Source organism: Microtus oregoni, unplaced genomic scaffold (genome assembly GCF_018167655.1).
Source record: "Microtus oregoni isolate MIOR12 unplaced genomic scaffold, Mior012 000000F_ref0000247, whole genome shotgun sequence".
Lineage (NCBI taxonomy): Eukaryota > Metazoa > Chordata > Mammalia > Rodentia > Cricetidae > Microtus > Microtus oregoni.
The window spans coordinates 43,419,609-43,439,289 of NW_024543059.1; the positions used below are offsets into that span (position 1 = coordinate 43,419,609).

General features: G+C 50.0%; 2 protein-coding genes across 6 annotated transcripts in view; one reads left to right on the forward strand and one right to left on the reverse strand.

The window, feature by feature from the left end:
* The window catches only part of LOC121446146 (nodal modulator 1), a 59,774-nt gene extending 51,896 nt beyond the window's left edge, over positions 1-7,878 (reverse strand). The window contains exons 1-3 of one of the 3 annotated variants that reach the window (XM_041648585.1): positions 7,664-7,878; positions 3,218-3,307; positions 2,446-2,491 (exon numbers count right to left, since the gene is read on the reverse strand). In XM_041648585.1, the coding sequence (XP_041504519.1) occupies positions 2,446-2,491; positions 3,218-3,307; positions 7,664-7,813 (286 nt within the window). In that variant the 5' untranslated portion in view covers positions 7,814-7,878. The remainder of the gene's footprint in view (positions 1-2,445; positions 2,492-3,217; positions 3,308-7,663) is intronic. The other 2 variants (XM_041648567.1, XM_041648575.1) reach the window with 2 other exon arrangements.
* Positions 7,879-9,964: 2,086 nt separating this feature from the next.
* Positions 9,965-19,681, forward strand: part of Abcc6 (ATP binding cassette subfamily C member 6) — a 50,548-nt gene continuing 40,831 nt past the window's right edge. For 2 of the 3 annotated variants that reach the window (XR_005974145.1, XM_041649817.1), the window contains exons 1-5: positions 9,965-10,061; positions 10,828-11,010; positions 17,680-17,805; positions 17,928-18,056; positions 19,443-19,568. Coding sequence is in view for 2 of the 3 variants with exons in the window: in XM_041649817.1 (XP_041505751.1) it covers positions 10,026-10,061; positions 10,828-11,010; positions 17,680-17,805; positions 17,928-18,056; positions 19,443-19,568 (600 nt within the window). In the remaining variant the exon portion in view is untranslated. The remainder of the gene's footprint in view (positions 10,062-10,827; positions 11,011-17,679; positions 17,806-17,927; positions 18,057-19,442; positions 19,569-19,681) is intronic. The other variant, XM_041649825.1, reaches the window with a different exon arrangement.

The following is a 19,681-nucleotide window of genomic DNA, read 5'->3' on the forward strand; positions in this document are numbered from 1 at the left end:
CCACAGAAGGAATGGGCTCCCCGAGTTCCACACTGCAGCTGTATTGCTGGTGCATGAGTGTGCTTGCGGTCCATGTTTCAGTGGGTATGTGCACAGGCATGTGGAGGCTAGCTGTCAGTGGCGGCTGTCTTCCTCTGTAGCTCTCTACCATGCTTTTAAGGCAGGGTCTCTCACTGAATCTGGACCTGTCCATTTGCCTAGGCTGACTGGTCAGCAGCCCAGGGATCCTCTTGTCTCTAGCTCCAGCTCTAAGGTTGCAGACGCACACCACCACGCTTGGCTTTGGGCTTATTACAGGAAGCACTTCACCACCTGGGACAGTCTCCAGTGCCAAAGGACTCACTCTGGACCAGGCACCACGCCCAGAGGGAAGGGACACAAGAATTTACCAAGAAGTAAACTGAGCCATGAAAAGGTTAAAGGATCTTTCCACAGAGTGTGTGACAAAACTCCAATCTCACATGCTGGCTCCAGACCTAAAGAGGACCATCAGCTCCATGGCAACAGGAACCCCACAGGGAGGACATGAGCAAAGCAGGCTGACTCAGTTCGACTACTAATCATCACACCACCCAGCTTCCAATCCCTCACAAATGTGGCTATAGAGGGCAACCATCTGATCCTTTAATATCAACACGATGCATTTTCTTTAGAAAACCAGAAGGTTCACAGTAGAAAGTTGAGCTTTTAAAATACAAGGAAAGGGCTAGGGAGATGGCTCAGTCAGACCCAGGTCTGGTCCCCAGCACAGAAGCACACATCTGTGCCCAGCACTGAGGAGGCAGACACAGGGTTCCTAGGGCTCACTGTCCAGCCCGATAGCCAAATCAGTGAGCTCCAGGCTCAGTGGGGAGAAGTGATTGAAGAAGATGCCTGATGTCAACATCTGGACTGGGGTGGGGAGGGCTGGTTGGTCTTGGTCAACTTGACAGAAACCTAGACAAACCTGGGAAGAGAGAATCTTGATGGTCTATGGAGCACTTTCTTGATTAATGTGGGAGGCCCAGCCCACGATGGAGGACTAGCTATTTTGTAGATTTCCTCCATGGCCTCTGCTTAGTTCCAGCCCCAAGTTCCTACCTCAGCTTCCTCAGCGTTGGTGCTGACCTGAGAATGTGCTCCCCAGGCTGCCTTTGGTTAGGGTGTTTTAGCACAACAGCAGAAACCCTAACTACACACACAGCAGAGGACATGACCTAGACACACACAATAAAGCATCACAAACAAGACTGAAAGAAGCCAGACACAAAAAGCAGCCTGCATGATTTCATTTTGCTCAAGTTCAAAACAAAATGAGCTAAATGGAGTGTGGTGGCTCAGACTCCAATCCCAGCTACTTGGAGGCTGAAGCAGAAGGATTACAGGATCAAGGGCCTGCCTGGGCCACAAAGAGTTCAAGGCCAGTCTGTACAACTGTATCACCCCGTAGTGAAATGAGAACAGACACACACAGCAAAGCTGTTACAAGGGCTAGAGACACCACATACACAAGACCCCTGGGTTCAGTCCTTAACACAGAAAGAAACAGAGCACCTGTCATTCTAGAAGGTGAGGACAGGGTCACCTGTAAGTGCTACAGGTTAGTGAACACTGCAGCATGAAATTCTATCGTATTATCTGGAAACTAGGCAGGTGTGTGTACTTTGCAAAAATTCCCTCCATTAAAAAAGAGAAGAGTTGGCACACCTTTAATCCCAGCACTCGGAAGGCAGGGGCAGATGGTTCTCTGAGTTCACAGCCAGCCTGGTCTACAGAGTGAGAGAGAGAGAAGAAAATTTGAGTGACTCCGCTACATTCAGTGCCCAAATCTGGAAGAACAGTTCAATAAGAAGCCTAGACTGGAGGGAGAAGAAACAAGCCTCCGAGGCCATGAAAGTGACCTCTGCTCCATGGTCTGGCTGGCTGGCTGGCCCCCTCCAGTTTCCTTGGATGCCTCAACTTTACTGAAATAGGGTTTCTCTGGGAAAATGAGTTAGAGGTGGCCTTTTGCCAAGGTAAGGAATCCCTTGGGTGCCACTTTATAGACAGGATCCTCCACTGCCTGAAGACGAGTCTCCCCTCCAAAGAGCCATCATCCCCAGTCCATATACATCTGGATTCTGCAGTGGGACAAATTTTACAACGTTTAAACACTCCCTTATGGGGGCGGGGGAAGGAAGGGGAGCAAGACGCGGTAGCACACATCTGTAACCTCAACTGCAGGAGGTTGACACAGGAAGACGCCGAGTCTGAGGCTAGCTCAGGCTGCACAGCGAGACCCAAAACAGAAACAGCCCCGGCCTTCGACAGAAAGAAGGTCCCAGTTTGTGTCTAGACTGTGTAATGAACTGAAGCTGCCACGGCAGCTTTTCCAGAAAGAGGTACAGACCATGAAGGATGCTCTTTTAAGAAAATGACAGTGCAGTGTGGTCCCGGGCAAAGTGCTCTGTCACTCAGCTCACTTACCAAAACTCCAGCCCAGCGGAGGCTCAATCTTCAGAATGAAATCTCCCTACAAGGAAAATCATAAAAGGTGAAGGCAGGTGACCTGAAGGCCAGGGCGGATGGAGGGCAATGTGATTACTTTACCCCAAACAACCCATCTGAAATAAAATCCTATGCCTGGGTCTTCTTGAGGGTGCCAGTTGGACTCCTTTCCAGGCCCAAGTTAGACACCCAGAAATTCCCACCTAGCAGCAGGGAGAGTGCCATGTGGAAGCCCATCTGTGCGCTGGCCAGTTAATACAGTGGATAAAGGGCTCGCTGTGCCAGCCTGATGACCTGCGTTCAGGTCCAGAGACCCACAACAAGGTAGCAGGAGAGTGCTGCCTGACACACACCGTGCAGGCAAGCCAGTGCCCACTCCCACCCTACATACAACATAAACAAGTATTTCTTAAAGGTGAACACCTGAGCCTATGCAATCTGAGTGTGTCAATCCTGGCAAGTGACAGCTGGAATAAACGGCAGCCCTGAGAGCTGACCCCTTACTCCTCCCGCCGCTAAGGTATCTGCAGCATCCCGTGAGGCTGTGGGGGTTAGAATGCCTGGAGATATTGCCATATATGCCCCACTGTATCCACTCAGCTGTGGGAAATCTGCATCCCACTGCTCATTACAATACAAGTGTCTGCCCGCGGGGAGGCCAGCTCCCGTCACCAGTCATTTGGGAATGCTAATTGATTACTTCCTTTTATAAGAGTCACTGGATGAAGACTGAAGTCCCTCTGCCTCTTACCTTATCATACAAGGGGATCATAAAGTAGCCGTTGTTAGGAGCACAGTCTGTCTGGTATTTCAAAGTCCCATGCTTAGTGTACAACTTTATCTGGAAAGCAAGGAAAGAAAACTAAAGACCAAGTGTCTTAGAGAATCAGTTAGCATGTGATGCCTGCATGCAGTCTTGTCGGCCAATGTTAGCTCAGCTAGCTGCTACAACAGCTTTGGGGACAGAGGAAAAGAAGAGAGGGCACCCCAAAATAATGCTATTTATGTTTCTTTTCAGCCTATCCCCAAAGTCTTGTTTTTCAATGCTGAAAAACTGAAAAGTTTGCTTAAGTAGCTGTAGTAACTTTTGTTTATGTAAATTTCCAAGTTTAAAACTTTCTAATTTTGCTATTACCAAGGCACTTGTGAAAATCCAGGTTCCCAGGCCAGCAGGAATTCAACAGGCTAAGGCACCTACTGCACAAGCCTGGAGACCTGATCAAGTCCAGGACCCCACATCAAGGCTGACAGAGGGAACCAATTCCACAAGGTCATCCTTTGACCTCACACAGTACGCATGGACACACACAATAATGTGTTTAAATCCATGATTGCCTGGCCCTCAGTTCTACTCCAGCACTGCAGTTCAGACAGAAAGGCAAGTCAGGAGGCAGATTCCTGGGCTGCCCCCAAGGCTTTAACAAGACGGTCGAGGGTAAGCACTGGGGGCTGAACTATTAGCACCCCCAAATGATTCTAGATGCTTAGAGGAGTATTCACTTAAAGCCCTCCACCGCCACCACCAGGACAAAGACTGATGTGAGAGACATCCAATGCATTCGCCCTCCTTAAGGCGTGGCTACAACTGCTGCACCCTAAACCTCTGTGGACACAAACCTCTAAGCTGCAAGGTGCAAAGCCATATCAGGGTATCCCTACACTGGGTGTCCTTAACAAAGTCATGGCACCTCCAGAGGCGAAGCTTCCTCACAGTAAAAACAGAGACACCTTGCTTCAGGATACCCGCGCTTACTCACAGTGGTGTGGCAAGCAGCAGGCACGGGATACACACTCAAAAAGAAGAGTGTTCTATTTAACACTCTCTGAAGGAAAGCCACTGGGCACCATCAGGCAGAGACACACCAGAGGGTTAGAGGCAAATCCCTCAGCCGGCCTGCATGGCTCAATGACTCTGAACCTGTGTCCCAATCTGTAAAAACACATTTGGGTCAGATGACATCAGCCTAACCTCTAAAATATGAATGTTGGGGCTGGAGAACTGCTCAGAGCACCTGCAGCTCTTGCAGAGTTCATCCCCAGCTCTAGGATCCAATGCCCTCCTCCGTCCTCTAAGGGCACTGAGCTCATGTGCACATAACCACATACAGACACATATAAACACACTTTAAAAAAAAAAACAATATTCTGTAGCAAAAATACAGGCATGATCCAGTGGAGTCCTAGGAAACATAGAAACAGTCAGGCCCCAGGGCGCACTTTGGAAGGGGCAGTGTGAAGTAGGGCATGGCCTGTAGTGCTCATGGGCAGGATCCACACAGCCCAGACAACGACTTACTGACTGTGGAGTCCAGTTATTCAGTCAAGGGTAAAAACGAATTTGTTCCAGACCATAAAGAAATTCAGATGCATGCACTGCATATGCACTGGCCTGGAGGACCAGAAGGCAGTACCCAGGGGAGTCACCAGCTGCTGCTAACCCAAGTCATGTCCTATGACTGAAGACGGCTGCTTATCAGGAGAAACAGAGTGGGGAGTGTGTGTGTGTGTGTGTGTGTGTGTGTGTGTGTAGGTGTGTGTGTAAGCCAAAAGATAACTTCAGCTGCCATTCTTTAGGAACTACCCACCTTGTTGTTCAGGCAGGGTCTCTCAAAGGCCTGGAACTCACCAAGCAGGCTAGGCTGACTTTTCTTTTTAAAATCACAAGGGTTCTGGGGATGGAACTCAGGTCTCATGCTGACTGAAGCTTCCACCCGAAGTCCAAGAACCCTGTTTTGATGTGAATTCTGACTGTTAAACCACTAGAACCTATAATTTTTTACAGACGTATTTATTTTTATGCATGAGTGTTTTGCATAGATGTCTGTGGGTACCTGACACCCAGAGGCCTGAGAGGGTGTCAGATCCCCTGGGACTGGAGTCACAGATAGTTGCAGACAATGGTGTAAATGCTAAAATCTGACCCTGGTCTTCCGCAAGACCAGCAAGTACTTTTAACCACCGAGCCATCTCTCCGGCCCCTGTGATTCTTTTTTTTAGCTGCACAGGCTACTGCTGAAGGACAGATGTTCTCTGCACTGAGATTCCCCCCTGAGACAAGCCTTCAGTTCATGAACCTCAGAAGGCACCTCGAGCAGAAACAGAGGGAAGAAGGCTGAAATGGCAGCCAGGTATGGTTGCACAACCCCTGCAAGCCCAGCATCTGAGAGGCGAGGGCAGGAGGATCGGAAGCTCCAGACTGCCTGGGCAAGTCTCAAAAGAGAAAGGGAAGGAGGAGGGAAGACTGATTACCTAGATTACTTACATGTTATAAAATACATTGTATGGGCAAACTGTCACATGCAGTTTGAACTCACTGAGAAGCTGGCTCTGGAGCAGTGTTTTTCCGTCTCCACTTCAGACCTAAACATGTCTGTCTAAAAGTGTCTTCCAAGGACTGGCCCCATCACTGTGGCAGGGAGGGAAGAGGCCAGCACCGCTGGAGGGTGAGCCATTTCCAACACATGTCACTACTGTCCATCCATAGAAAAGCGCCTGGGGAAGCCACAGATTGGGCTGTGGGAAACTCAGACATGGAGAGAAAGCTCAAGCAGGACTCCAGCTGGGGCCTCAACTTCCCCAGTCCGTTTCTGATGGATGCTGTAAGCACCTGATTTGATGGCGTCATCTCTAACATGGTGTAATGTCCTTTCACTAAACTGAGGACTCCGGGTGACTTCCTCAATTTCTGCTGGATGCTGCGCGCTCAGTTTAATGATGGATGCATTGTTGTCTGTGCATCTGCCGGTTTCTAGTTATGTTTTTACTCTGGCTTGCTATGTAGTTAGGAAGCCTATTCATTCAAAATCAGAAGTATGGCTGCCACACTTCACTCTCTGGCCCATATAGTACATCTTCTGTAAAGTACACATCAGAAAAGGGCAACATATCTCTAAGTGGGGATTACACACATGAAATGTCTGATGTCGTAAGCAGCGATTACAAAAGGATGGGCTGCTCCAGACATGTGGACAAGGAACCCTAGGGCTCGAGAAACACAGTTCACAATGGGCCACAAAATCCACTTTCTGCTCTCTTAATCCCTGTTAGTGCATGGGGTGAGAGCACCCAACTGCCCTCTCCCTCCTCCCAAAGCTGGAGGAAGCTCAAGTTGAAAAGCCCTTCCAAGGCAGTTTCTGAGACACCCAATGCTGCAAAACCAGGAGGTGGCACTTGTACCTAGTAACATGTCCCCAGCAATTCCCAGGAGTCCTGTGTAGAAGGACCCAGGGCATACCCCTGCTATCCAGTCCTTTGGAGGAAAGAGAGTCCAGAGTTCAAAGCCAGCCTTGGGTATACTGAGCTTGAGGCCAGCTTGGGCTACATAAGAACCTTGTCTCAAAAAAATTATAAAATAAAATATAAGTCAGCCAACTGAAAGTCTGGAAGATAACAGCTGATCTCTGCCTTAGGAAACCACGCTTCTAGGTTCTACCCCATCTAACGCCATCTTACACGTACAGACTGGGGTTTGGAGATAGGGCAAAGGGAAATCAGGGTGGGGACGCCTTCTCCTCACCTTTTCCCCCAGTCCTAAGGGACATGCTAAAGGAGCCTCGGATACCCTTCTCTTTGGCACCCCCACATTTCTCCTACTGGGCCCCTGTCTACCTCCTGCCCCACCCCTTCTCTGGCTACCAGCCTCCTTGGGAAAACCAGGCCCAGAGAGCCCAGAGCTCTCTCCAGTCCCATCCCCCTTCTTCTCACGGGCTTTCAGGGTCAGAATCCCATTGGGCTGATAATCATTTCACGAAACTTTCGACTCAGGCAGAAACTGCTTCACAAATCTCTAGCGGAATTGCAGCGACTATGCAGGGTGGCTGGAAACTCTGCACTTGGAAAAGTAAAGGAGTAATGGGGACAGAGCGGCGGCTTCACAGCCCCAGAGGTAGCTATACTGCTCCACGTCCTAACTTAGCGATGGGGATCGATCTCTTTAAAGGCACCCCAGGAAGGATGGAGGAACCATGGGTCCGAACCTCGGGGTTTGAGGTTTGGAGAGTGACACGTGTGGTTTCCAGGTTCTGCAATATGGGTTGGGCAGATCTGAGTTCAGGAGTCTCGGTCTCGGGGAGCCAGGGTCTTGTAGGCCCTCTCCGCCCTCGGACCGGCCCTCGGCGCTGCTAGGGAAGGGTGCGGAGCCGCAGGGAGCCTGGCCCGAGGTCGCACAGCCCGCCCCCGGCCACGCGCGGCGGCTCACCTCGATGAGCGAGTAGTTGATCTCCACGTCCGACTTCACGAAGCCCCCGCAACCGACCACGATGTCCTCGGAGCCGCCCGCCCGCCCCGCGCTGCTCAGCAGCAGCAGCAGCAGCAGCAGCAGCTCAACGACACCCCGGCCCGCACGCATGGCCCGGCCTCCGCGTGCCTACCCTCCGCAGCCCGCCCGGTCCCGCCCCTCACACCGCACGCAGCCGGCTCCTTCCTCCCCGCTCGGCTGACAAGCCCAGGCCCCGCCCAGGCGCCTCTCCGCGCAGGCGCGCCGGGGCCCTGCGTCACGCCCCCAAGAAAGACCGCTAGGACACCTGCTCCGCCGGGAACCGAGGCCGCTTGCGCCTCTGGTGTCTGGGAGGACTCCGCGCAGCCTCTGAAATTAGTAGCCCCAGATTCAGTGTCCCGACTAAGAGCTTTTTTATGGACTGACATAGTCAATAAGTCCCAAATCCTTTTGATGCACATATTTCGCAAGTCAGATGTAATTTTAAAAAGCCCTTTAGAAATTTGTTATTTGGCTCTCCTTTTCCTACACCCCCCCACCAGCACTAAATCCTATAAGAAAATCTTATTTTAACCAGACAAGTTCAAGGCCTGTCTTAGCTACAGAACAACTTCAAAATCAACCTGGACATCTTTAGACACTCTCTGAAAAATAAAACGTAAAATATTTAAAAGGACTGGGAAAATAGCTCAGTGCATGAGTAGCAAGGCCCTAAATTCACTCCCTAATATAGGCACACACATGCATGTTGAATGTGACTTATAACCAAACCCTGCACTCATGGGGCTGAGGCAGGAGGACTTCCATGAGTTAACACCCTGCTTGAGTTACATAGAAAGTACCAGTGCAACCAGAGAGTAAGGGACAGGGTGCCGGGGTGGTCCTGGGCCCATGGCACAGTCAGTAAAGTGTTTGCCTTGCAACCTAAGGATCTGAGTTTGATCCCCGAACCATGCCAGATGTGGTGGCCAGCAAAGGGAGGTGGAGACAGGAGGCTTGCTGTCTAGTCTGATGGGGAAGGTGAGCTTCAGAACCATGAGAGGCTGCGGGCTGCCTTCCTGAGGATGACCCTCAAAGCTGTGCTCTAACCTCGACATGCGGCGCACACCTCTGAACGAAAGCTCCTGAAAAGAACCTGGCTGGTTAGAATTTCAGTAGTGACGAGACTGGAATGCTGCCAGCCCAGAGGCTGCTGGCCTTATCCTGGCTGCTTCTGGCCCTCCTCCCCCTGTGTTGAAGCTAACATCTTACAACAATAGAGAAAAAACTTTTAGAATCTACAGACTCTAAAATTGAAAGAAGTAGACAACTAGCTTCTCCCAATCCGAAAGCTAAAAACATCCTTGGAGAACATCTCGGGCCTATAGGAAAGCAGCCTCCACCTTGTCTGAGGTACAGTTCACCTAGGCTGTCCCTCTCTGCTGACTGTAAGGCCTAAATTCATCTTGGAGTGACCCTCTTTCTTCAGCTGTCCCACGTAACTCAGAACACTGACAGAAGATGGAATTTGGGTGATCCAAATCTGTGTTCCTGAGCCATGGCTCAAAATGGCTCCAGAATAAAGTTCCTCTAATAAGATAATAGCTGCATAGCTGGGCGGTGTTGGCACTTGCCTTAAATCCAGCACTTGGGAGGCAGAGGCAGGCGAATCTCTGTGAGTTCAAGGCCAGCCTGGTCTACAGAGCGAGTTCCAGGACAGGCTCCAAAGCCACAGAGAAACCCAGTCTCAGAAGAAGGAAAAAAAAAAGGTAAGAGCTGTGGGTTTTGTCAACACATTCACATAACAAGATGAAATCTGTGATTTGGCTTCTTTATTGGAAAGGATGTATTTTGTGGCATGGCTTTTCTATTAGGAATGATGCTGTTGTTGTTGCTATTTTTGTTGTTGTTGTTGTTGTTGTTGTTGTTGCTTTTGAGATAGCATCTAACTAGGTAGCCCTGGCTAGCCTCAAACTCACTGAGATCCCCCAGCCTCTGCTTCCAGAGTGCTGGGACTAAAGGAGTGAGTCACCACCGCCCAGCATAACTACTTTTAAAACTAAGACTTTTTACATTCATCCCAGCACCTACATCTAGACCGCATTCGTCCCCAGTTGCTGACCGCTTAAGTCTGTTGTCTTTCCTCAGGACACCCTCCTGTGATGGGGGGGGGGGGGGGGTCCAGAATCACTTTACCAAACAACAGCTCCACCTCCACAGCGGCTGGACCTTGCCCCGAGCCCTCTGCTTTCCAGCTCCAATCCCAGTCAAACCCGCCCTGCCCCGCCTCTTCCCAGCCTGGAGCCGGGCTCTGAAGGCTGCTCTGGGACTGACAGACCGAGGGCTGATGGACTGAAGGCTCCCAATGGCCTCACCGGGACAACCCTGCACCGACCTGCGGGTGAGTCCCATCGAGCTGTTGGGAAAGGCGGTACTCCAGCCTCAAATACTTGACCTCGGGAAGCAATAAGGCCAGTGAGTGGTGGCGACAGATCCAGATCCCTTCACAAAACCTGGGCCCCAGAAGGGTTTAAGACTGGGGACTTTGATTCTTATTTGCATAAAACTAATGAGCCGGCATGTCCTCTGTGCCTACCTTCCTCATCTACACCCTACTCTATCTAGGGCCTGGAGTCCAGCAGGTAAGGGCAGGAGCTCGCATTCACCGAGGGCTTGTTCCATGCCCGGTACCGTGAGTCCAACGCGTTAGGCTGCTTTAGGCAGCCAGTACAGCGATTTCAGTATCCCTCCTTGTCAGAGAAGCACAGTCAGCTCTACCACTTCCTGTCTGTGTGGTGCAAACGGGACAGTTCCCTTTGGGTACCTCAGTCTATGAAATGGGTACAGTAGCAACTACCAGCCAGAGTTCTTATAAAGTAACCGGTGCAACTCATCTGTAAGCCCAGCACTTAGGAAGCTGAGGCCAGAGAATCACAAGTTCAAAGCCAGCCCCACTGCCTCCCAGCTGACTAGGCAAGTTCCTTACCTTATCTGGGCCCCCATAAGCTAGCCTTCATCTGCCTTATGGAGTTGATATTAGGGTGAAAAAACGAAAAGCACACCAGAGAGGGCTTGAAATATTTTCATGCAATGTCTGTCCCATGGGCAGGTTGAGATTGGGACCCAGGTGGCTACCATCCTAACGGTGTCCCCGATGTTCCATTCAGGTCTGGAACCAGACACAGCAGGAACCTGTGGCCCATCACTTGCTCAGCCTGTGCTTCCTGAGAACAGCCGGGAGCTGGGCGCCCCCCATGTACCTCTGGGTCCTCGGCCCCATCTACCTTTTCTACATTCATCGCCATGGCAGGTGCTACCTCCGGATGTCCTACCTCTTCAAAGTCAAAATGGTAGCACGGAGCCTGGGACCAGGGAGGGGGGCGGGCAGCTGTGTTGGGGGCAGGTTGGGACCTGGCCAAGAGACTCCCCACCTCCAATCAAGAACATAGGACAGAGGCAAGAAGGGAAGCCACTAGCCAAAAAGGTCAATAGTGAAGAGGGGACAGAGATAAACCCATGGTCAAAGTTCTCACAAACAGATTGAGCAAATCTGCACGCTCTCACACAGAGAGAAGCATGTAGCTACAGTGACCCGGCATTTCTCATTTACTGTGGGTACACACTGGGGTACAATCAATTTAAAGCCATCCAAGGACGAGTCTTTTTATAACTTCGGCAGGTATTTGTGTTTTGGCTATTTTTAGGACAGGGTCCCAAATAGCCCAGCCTGGCTTTCGCTATGTAGCTAAGGATGACCCTGAGCTCCTAATCCCCCGCCTCCCCTACCAGTTTCTGGGGTCACAGGCACGTGCCACACACTCCGTCTACTTACTGTTTTGCTCCATTGTACTGCGGGCAGATCCCAGAGCCTCAGGCCTGCACAGCAGATGTCCTGCCACTGAACCACGCTCCTGGACAGTTCCATGCTTATTTTCTCCTTACTTAGAGTCCCGCTGAACATTTTTAAAAATTGCTATACAATTGTTTTACCGTTTTTTATAAAAGGCGACATAGCAAGCATGAGCCTTCCCCCTTGAGCCATCCACACAACCCCATCCCTCTCCTGGACTTCCTAGTAGAGATTGCATGCCATGGCCATCACCGATACCACAGTGATGTGGGAGTGAAGGAATTTGCCAGGGCGGAAAATAAGGCAGAAGTGGAGGTGGTTGGATAAGCTATGATATGGTCCAGCAGGAGTCAGCGGTGGCGCTGCATGGGACATCCTGGGGGTAGCTTTCCTCAGAGAGGTTCTGCGGAGACAGTCAGATGGTGTGGTAACAGCACAGAGCCAGCGAGCAACTGCAGTCCGGCTGTTGTTGGCTGCCCTTGAGATAAGGATGGTCTTGCCTTGAGTGAGACATGGCTTGATATGACTGGCATCCACACTCCACCTCCAATAGATGCAGCCAGGTTAAATCTTGGACGTTTGAGTGAAGGTCCCTTCTTCAAGTAGATTCTTCAAGCTGCACAAAAGCAATGTGGCCCTGTCTCTTGTTGGTATGACAGATGGTCAGACACAAGTATCAGATGGCCCATTCCGAGGGACGAGGCTGTGAAGCTTCTGAGGGAAGGGTTGGAACCTGTCAGAGTACATTCTGTGGTGGAGCTCTGGGTTTTGTGGGTGCGATACCCTGTCATGTATGGGTGTTCAGGTGTTAATAATAACAACCAGGTTATTGACAAGAGGTCCCCTGGAAGTTTTGTCCAGTTTGACCCAGTGTAGAAATTGCAGTCGGGTGGTGGATGGGAGGCAGAGGCACGTGGATCTCTATTAGTTGAGGCCAGCATGGTCTACAGAGCTAGTTGCGGAACAGTCAGGGAGAGCTACATAGAGAAACCCTGTCTTAAAAAGCAAAACAAAACAAAAAGTTGACATTTCAGGATCCAGCTCAGAAAAGATGGGCTAGTTGTTATTCTTAAAACAATCCCCGGGGGCCGGGCGGTGGTGGCGCACGCCTTTAATCCCAGCACTCGGGAGGCAGAGGCAGGCGGATCTCTGTGAGTTCGAGACCAGCCTGGTCTACAAGAGCTAGTTCCAGGATAGGCTCCAAAACCACAGAGAAACCCTGTCTCGAAAAACCAAAAAAAAAAAAAAAAACAATCCCCGGGTGGGCTGGCAGAGCCCGCCATGAGACAAGCGGCTACAGTTTCCCACCAGCAGAAAGCTCCGGTGGGTTCCCAGCAGTGCCGGGTGCAGGCTCCAGAGTCCAGGCACCCTAGCAGTGACAAAGTTCCCATCAGCAGGGAGCCACGTGGCGGAATTCCCAATGCAGCGGGTGCATGTGAGCAGACCCATGGACACAGAAAGTAGCCATAAAAGCATTTATTGAAGGGGAGAAAGGGAGAGAGGGAGAGAGAGAGAGAGAGAGAGAGAGAGAGAGAGAGAGGCCAAGCCCCGTGTGTACACCGAGAGAGAGAACAGAGAGAGAGAGAGAGAGAGAGAGAGAGAGAGCGGATGGAGGTCAGAGGTAAAAAAGGAGTGGGCGTGGCTTGTCCCTTAAAGCGACAGGAAAGCACAACACGAGTCTCTAATAATTGTAAAATATCTTTTTTCTTGAAACAAGTTCTCACTATGTAACCCTGGCTAACCTACTACTCACTAGACCAGGCTGGGCTTGAACTCACAGAGATCCACAAACCTACCTCACCAGTGGTGGGATCAAGGGTATGAGCCTCCATGCCTGTCCTGTACAACTGTTTGAAGTCAGTTCTGTTGCATTTTGGAAGAAACAAATTTTATTGTCTTCCTGGGATTTGAGAGCCATTCCAGGCAGGACTTAATAAGACTCGATAATGCTCCTTTAAATAAGGTGGAACCAAACCCATGGTTCTCTTTCAAAAGCCATGAACACTACCAGATGCCTGGCTAAACTGGGATTTGATATAAATTCTGGTCAGAATCTGGGGAAATTTTGTTTTATAATATTATTAGTGATGGAGCCAAACATTAACCCTTTTCTTTTGGCTGTTAAGATCAGTCAAAGGCTTGGTACAATTACTCTTAGGACTTAAGAGCCCCTGGCTCCTTTTACTTTTCTCTACACTGCTTATGTCACCTGTGGCTGGTACAGTTTTGCTCCCCCTGTGAGCTCCCCGTTCCTTAGGCAAACAAGGCATCTCTTCCTGTAATTATTTTCCTCTTTGTATACCCTGGTTCAGGCCTAAGCTCTTGCATCTGTGCCTGTCTAATGAAGAGGACAAAGTGGCTTCCAGGGTCCCAAGGCCTTTCCAGAGGAGGCATTGCCAACCCCCAGCTGATCTTGCACTGGGCTATCTTCCATCTCTCTTTATCCTCATTTGTCTCAACTCTGGTGTTGACGCCGCAGAAAGAGTTTCCAGGTTTGCGGAGGAAGTAGTAGATTTTAGTCTTAACTTTCATGAAATATTTAAGTGGTGTGTACACTAAAACAAACAGTTTTCTAAAACATTTTAATCTTAAGACTGGTTTTCAAGTAGTTAAAAGCCGGGTAAGAATCTTAGTAGAGGGCTGGAGAGATGGCTCAGTGGTTAAGAACATTGGCTGCTCTTCAAAAGGACCCGAGTTCAATTCCCAGCACCCACATGGCAGCTCACACCTGGCTGTAAATCCAGCTCCAGGGGATCTGGCATTGTCACACAGACATACACATAGGCAAAAACCAATGCACATAAAATAAAAATGAATAATTAAAAAATAATTTTAAAAGGTAGTAGAAAATATAAAACATAAAATGTTTGTTCTTTAAGTTTCTTTTCTGTCAGGCCGCCAGTATCTGAAGGGACCCTCATGCTTTGATAGAGGCCTCAGCTTCAGCTGTAGCTGTGTACTGGAATCTGACTCGCACCATTTGGAATGTTCATGGCTTCGGACTTGCTCTGTTCTTGTGCAGAATGCTGAAGCTTTTCAGTTTGGGCCTCAGCTTTCCCTTCTCACTTTGGAAGCAGCCAGTCATTTTTACCTTAGAGAGAATTCTAATTTTATCATACAAAACCCTTGCTCGTCCCAAGCTAATGTTCTTTCTTTAACCTTCCCTATCAAAAATATATCCTCATACTCACAGTCTTAGTTAGGGTTTCTACTGCTGTGACAGACACCATGGCCACAGCAACTCTTATAAAGGAAACTAATGGGGGCTGGTTTACAGTTTCAGAGGTTCAGTACATTATCACCACAGTGGGACATGGCGGCGTGCAGGCAGGCATGATGTGCAGACATGGTGCAGGCAGACACGGTGCAGTCAGGCAGGCACGGTGCAGGCAGGCATGGTGCTGGAGAGGTAGCAGAGAGTGCGCATCTTGATCTGCAGGCAGCAGAAGCAACTGTGTGCCCGGCTGAGTGTAGCTTGAGCATGGGAAACCTCAAAGCCCGCCCCTCAGTGACTCACTTCCTCCAACAAGGCCACGCCTCCTAACAGTGCCACTCCCTATGGGCTAAGCATTCAAACTTGTGTGTCTCTGAGGGTACTTCCTCTTTAAGCCTCCACAACTACATTCTCTGTCTTCTTTTTCTCCTCTACTTATTGGTTTTCTTATTTATTGCTTTATTCCCTTTTTTTTAATAGCATAAATCAGAGCAGCATAAGAAATTTACTAACTTAGTAAAAGAAGGTTGGATCTAAATTACATTTATGACATAATTAAAATTACCTGCTTGTGGTAGTTTGAAAGAAAACAGACCCCCATAGGTCCATAAAGAGTGGCACTATCAAGAGGTATGGTCTTGTTGGAGTAGGTGACATCGCTGGAGGAAGTGTGTTCCTGAGGGCAGGCTTTGAGGTCTCAGATGTTCAAGCCAGGCCCAGAGTGGCAGTCTCTTCCTGCTGCCTGCAGATCCAGACGTGGAACTCTCAGCTGCCTCTCCGGCACCATGTCTGCCTGCATGTGTCCTGCTTTCTGCCATGACGATGATGGGCTAAACCTCTCAAGCTGTAAGCCAGCCCAGCTAAATGTTTTCCTTTATAAGAGTTGCTGTGGTCCTGGAGTCTCTCACAGCAATAGAAACCCTGACTAAGACACTTTTTATCTTTTTTGCTTTCTTTTTTTAAGATAGGTTCTCATGTAGCCCAGGCTGGCCTGGAAGTCGCTAGGTAGGTCAGGCTAACGCTGAACTGCTCTGTCTGCCTCCACCTCTCAGTGCTGATATTACGGGTATATCCCCAATCCCACTCCCAGTTCACATTGCTAAACTTTAGGGTTCTTGCTGGTCATGGGGCTCAGGAGGACTTTTTTGGCGCTTGGATTTTTTAAAGACTTTTTTTAAAAAAGGAAAAAAGAAACAAATGCCTTTTCTTCTTTACCTTGCAAGAGTCTGAGAGTTTCAGAGTGTTGCTTTTTTGCAAAAATTAGTTAAGATAGCAGATGACCGTGGACAGTGAATCTTGTCAGTATAATCATAGAGAAAGAGAAAAAACAGACAACTGCAAAACTTTGCATGTGAACCCGGAGGCTATAGCTTAGGATGCAAAGGGCACCTGTCCCCAGGAAGGACCGGAAGTGCCAGCGAATGGCTACAGCTTTCGGAGGAAGAGAAGGAAAAGGGCCAGCAGCGCTTTGGTGCAGGCTGGGCAGGGCACTGGCTGTGGGGCCCAGACATTTGTCTTCTTTACAATATATTTACTTCGGGTCAAGCTGCAGAATGTAAGACAGCCTAGAGCGCCACGGGGGCCTCAGTCTGCTGGTAGCCACGCTGCGGCAAGGTGACATTACACCAGAAGGTTTAATGTCTTTTCTGTAGAGTCTAAGGGTAAAATTTGTGGCAGTTGTCAGGAATTCAACAACAAAGTGGGGAGTTGGGAGGGGCAGCGATGACTGTCTGGGTCCTGAGGTTCCTTTGTGGACAGTAAACCTCTCATGGGGGACTGGAGGCACCTCTCTACAGGGACATCTCTTACACAAGGCCATTGACCCATGGCCAGACTGTTTACAGGCACCAGGCTAATCTACAGCTTGAAGCCGAATTATTCCGGTGACCAGTCTAGGAGATTCCACTTACCACACGCAAGGCAGACAATCTAGCAGAGGCAAACTCAGGACCAGAGGCTCGGTCCAGGATGGCCGTCACTGAGAGGCAGGATGGAATGAGACAGTAAGAATTAAGAAAACTCTCCCGGTGTGTGCAGATTAACCTGGGAAGAGCGGAGGAGGCTCCCAGGAGGAAGAGCGACCACCCCCCCCCCCCACAGATTCTAGCTGGACACCTTCCTTTTCCAGCCACCTTCCGTTTCCACCAAAGTGTACCCTTGGCCAGGGTCCATCCATTGCAAACAGGAAGTAAGGCTCTCCACGGGAGCCAGAAGAATCTTTTTAGTCTGTACCATGGCAGGTGACGGTGCTCTGAAGTCACAGCCTGCAGGCCTCCAGTCTCACTGGGAAATGGCCCAGCCAGCAACCTGCAGTCACTGGTGGGTTGATCAGCTGACCAACACAAATAAGAGAGAAAAGAGGCCAAGCCAAGAGTGGAGAGAGGTTCCAGTAGGGAGGGGCAACAATACAGATGTGGTGATGAAAGAGTCACCAGGATTATTGGCTCCACCACTACACAGCTGCAGCTGGCTGGCCCTGGAAAGTATCGCAGAGATGCATTCCATAATTGGTAGGGTCTATTGAGGCGGTCAGGTGGGTTTCAATATCACCTTCCTGAGAGCAATTGAAGTTGGGGCTTGCAGTTAGCAACAGCCCAGCTTTTAAGCAGTGTTGATCCCCTGCCTCAAGCAGAAACAGCCCAGCAGGACCATTCGTTCTAGAAGACAATTCTTTACCTAGCGAGTAACCCTCACTTTACATCCTAAGTCACCAACACACAACCTTCCAGCCTCTTCGGTGGCTTGGGAAACACCGGATAGGTGCAAGGTGCAGTTTATTGCTGAGCATTTTGACATGAGTTGAAGATCAGGATTGGTGTCAGTGCCTCCTGAGGAGGGATGCCACATCAATGACGTCACTGACAGAGCCCCCATCAGGCACTGCAAAGAGTGTCTTCTCCAGTCTGCCTCCGTTTTTCTTTTCCCTCCGACAGTCTTATGAGCCTGTTTCTCCAGGTGCTCGGCTTTGCCCTCATACTTCTACACACCTTCAACGTGGCCATGCCCCTGTGGAGGATCCGCCAGGGGATGCCCCAGGCACCAGAGCTTCTCATTCACCCTGCCGTGTGGCTCACCACCATGGTAATCAATGCCTATGCAAGAGCCCAGCTTGCCCCCAACTTCTGCTTTCTTCTAGTATGGAGAGCGTGGGGAGGGAGGGGTTTGGGAGCTTCCCCTTCTGCCCTCCACCCTCTCTTGTCTAGAGCTTTGCCACCTTCCTGATTCACGTGGAGAGAAAGAAGGGAGTTCGGGCTTCTGGGGTGTTATTTGGATACTGGCTGCTCTGCTGTCTCTTGCCAGCTATCAACGTGGCCCAGCAGGCTTCTGCAGGGGTAAGTGGGGCCCTGGTGGGTGTCAGGCCGCTTTTCTGTCCCTTTGTCCATACATGACAGCTTCCCGAACAAGTACCTCTCCTCCAGTGTAGGATGCAGTGTGCTCTGTGCGTGTGTGGATGTGCATGAGGATGTGCTATGTGCACATGGGGTGTGCATGAGGATGTGCTATGTGCACATGGGGTGTGCATGAGGATGTGCTATGTGCACATGAGGTGTGCACGAGGATGTGCTATATGCACATGGGGTGTGCACGAGGATGTGCTATGTGCACGTGAGGTGTGCACGAGGATGTGCTATGTGCACATGGGATGTGCACGAGGATGTGCTATGGGCATGTGTGGATGTGCGTGACAATGTGCTATGTGTGTATGTGTGCAGAGGCCAGGGGAGGGTGTGTTCTGTCTTGATCTTCCACTCTCTGCCTTATTCTTTTTTGTTGATGTTGTTTTATTTTGAGATTGATCTCACACTCTAGTCCAGGCTGACCTCAAACTCATGTTCCTCCTCCTGCATAAGGGAAGTTTGGGTGTGAACCATTAAATCCAGCTGGTGCTCAGGTGACCATGGCAGGGAGGACATGGAGAACCTAGTGCCAAATAGATGCTAGTAAAATCAGCTAAAAGAGAGGTTGGGGCTTGTCTCAGCCACCATTCTATTGCTGTGAAAAGATCAAGGCAACTCAGGGTTTCTCTGCAGATTTGGATCCTGCCTTGGAATTCACTAGACTGGCCTTGAACTCATAGAGATCTGCCTGTCTCTGCCTTCCTGAGTGCTGGGATTAAAGGCATGCACCACCACTGCCCCATCCAAGGCAACTCTTTAAAAAAAGCATTTAATTGGGGCTGGCTTACAGTTCCAGAGGTTTAGTCCATTATCATCATGGTGGGGAGTGTGGTGGTGTGCAGACAGACATGATACTGGAGAGGTAGCTGAGAGGTCATCCTGATCAATATGCAGAGAGAGAGACTCTGGGCTTGACATGGGCTTGTTAAACGTCAAAGCCCACCCCAGTGACACACTTTCTCCAATAAGGTCACAACTCTTAATCCTTCTAATCCTTTCAAATCGTGTCCTTCTCTGGTAACTAAGCCTTCAAACACAGGAGCCCATGGGGTCAGTCTTATTCAAACCACCACTGGGCTAGAAAGGAGAAAGGAAGCAAACCAGTGCGCCAGGGGCTGTGACTCACTCACATGGTAAGCCACATGTGTGTGAGCCAGGATGACTAGGAATGCTAGGACCATGTTTCTTGCACCAGGGCTTGGTACCTATCTAGAAATTGCTCCAGGCCTCAGGACCCATGTCCAGTCTCAACCTCGACCTCTGGAACCCCTTCACTGTGACTGCTACTCCTGGGCTCAGTGGGGTTCTCTGTCCCCACAGAACTTCCACCATGAGCCCCTCCACCACTTGGCCACCTACCTGTGCTTGTTCCTGGTGGTGGCAGAGTTCATGCTGTCCTGTCTGGTGGACCAGCCACCCTTCTTCTCTGAAGACTCCCAGCCATTGGTAAGTCAGTCTGCCTAATGAACTCAGAGCCTCTGCCACCTTTATCTCTGGTCCCCTTCTGAGGTCAACAACACCATGCATCCAAAGGGAGTTAGCCTAGAACGCAAGTTGTG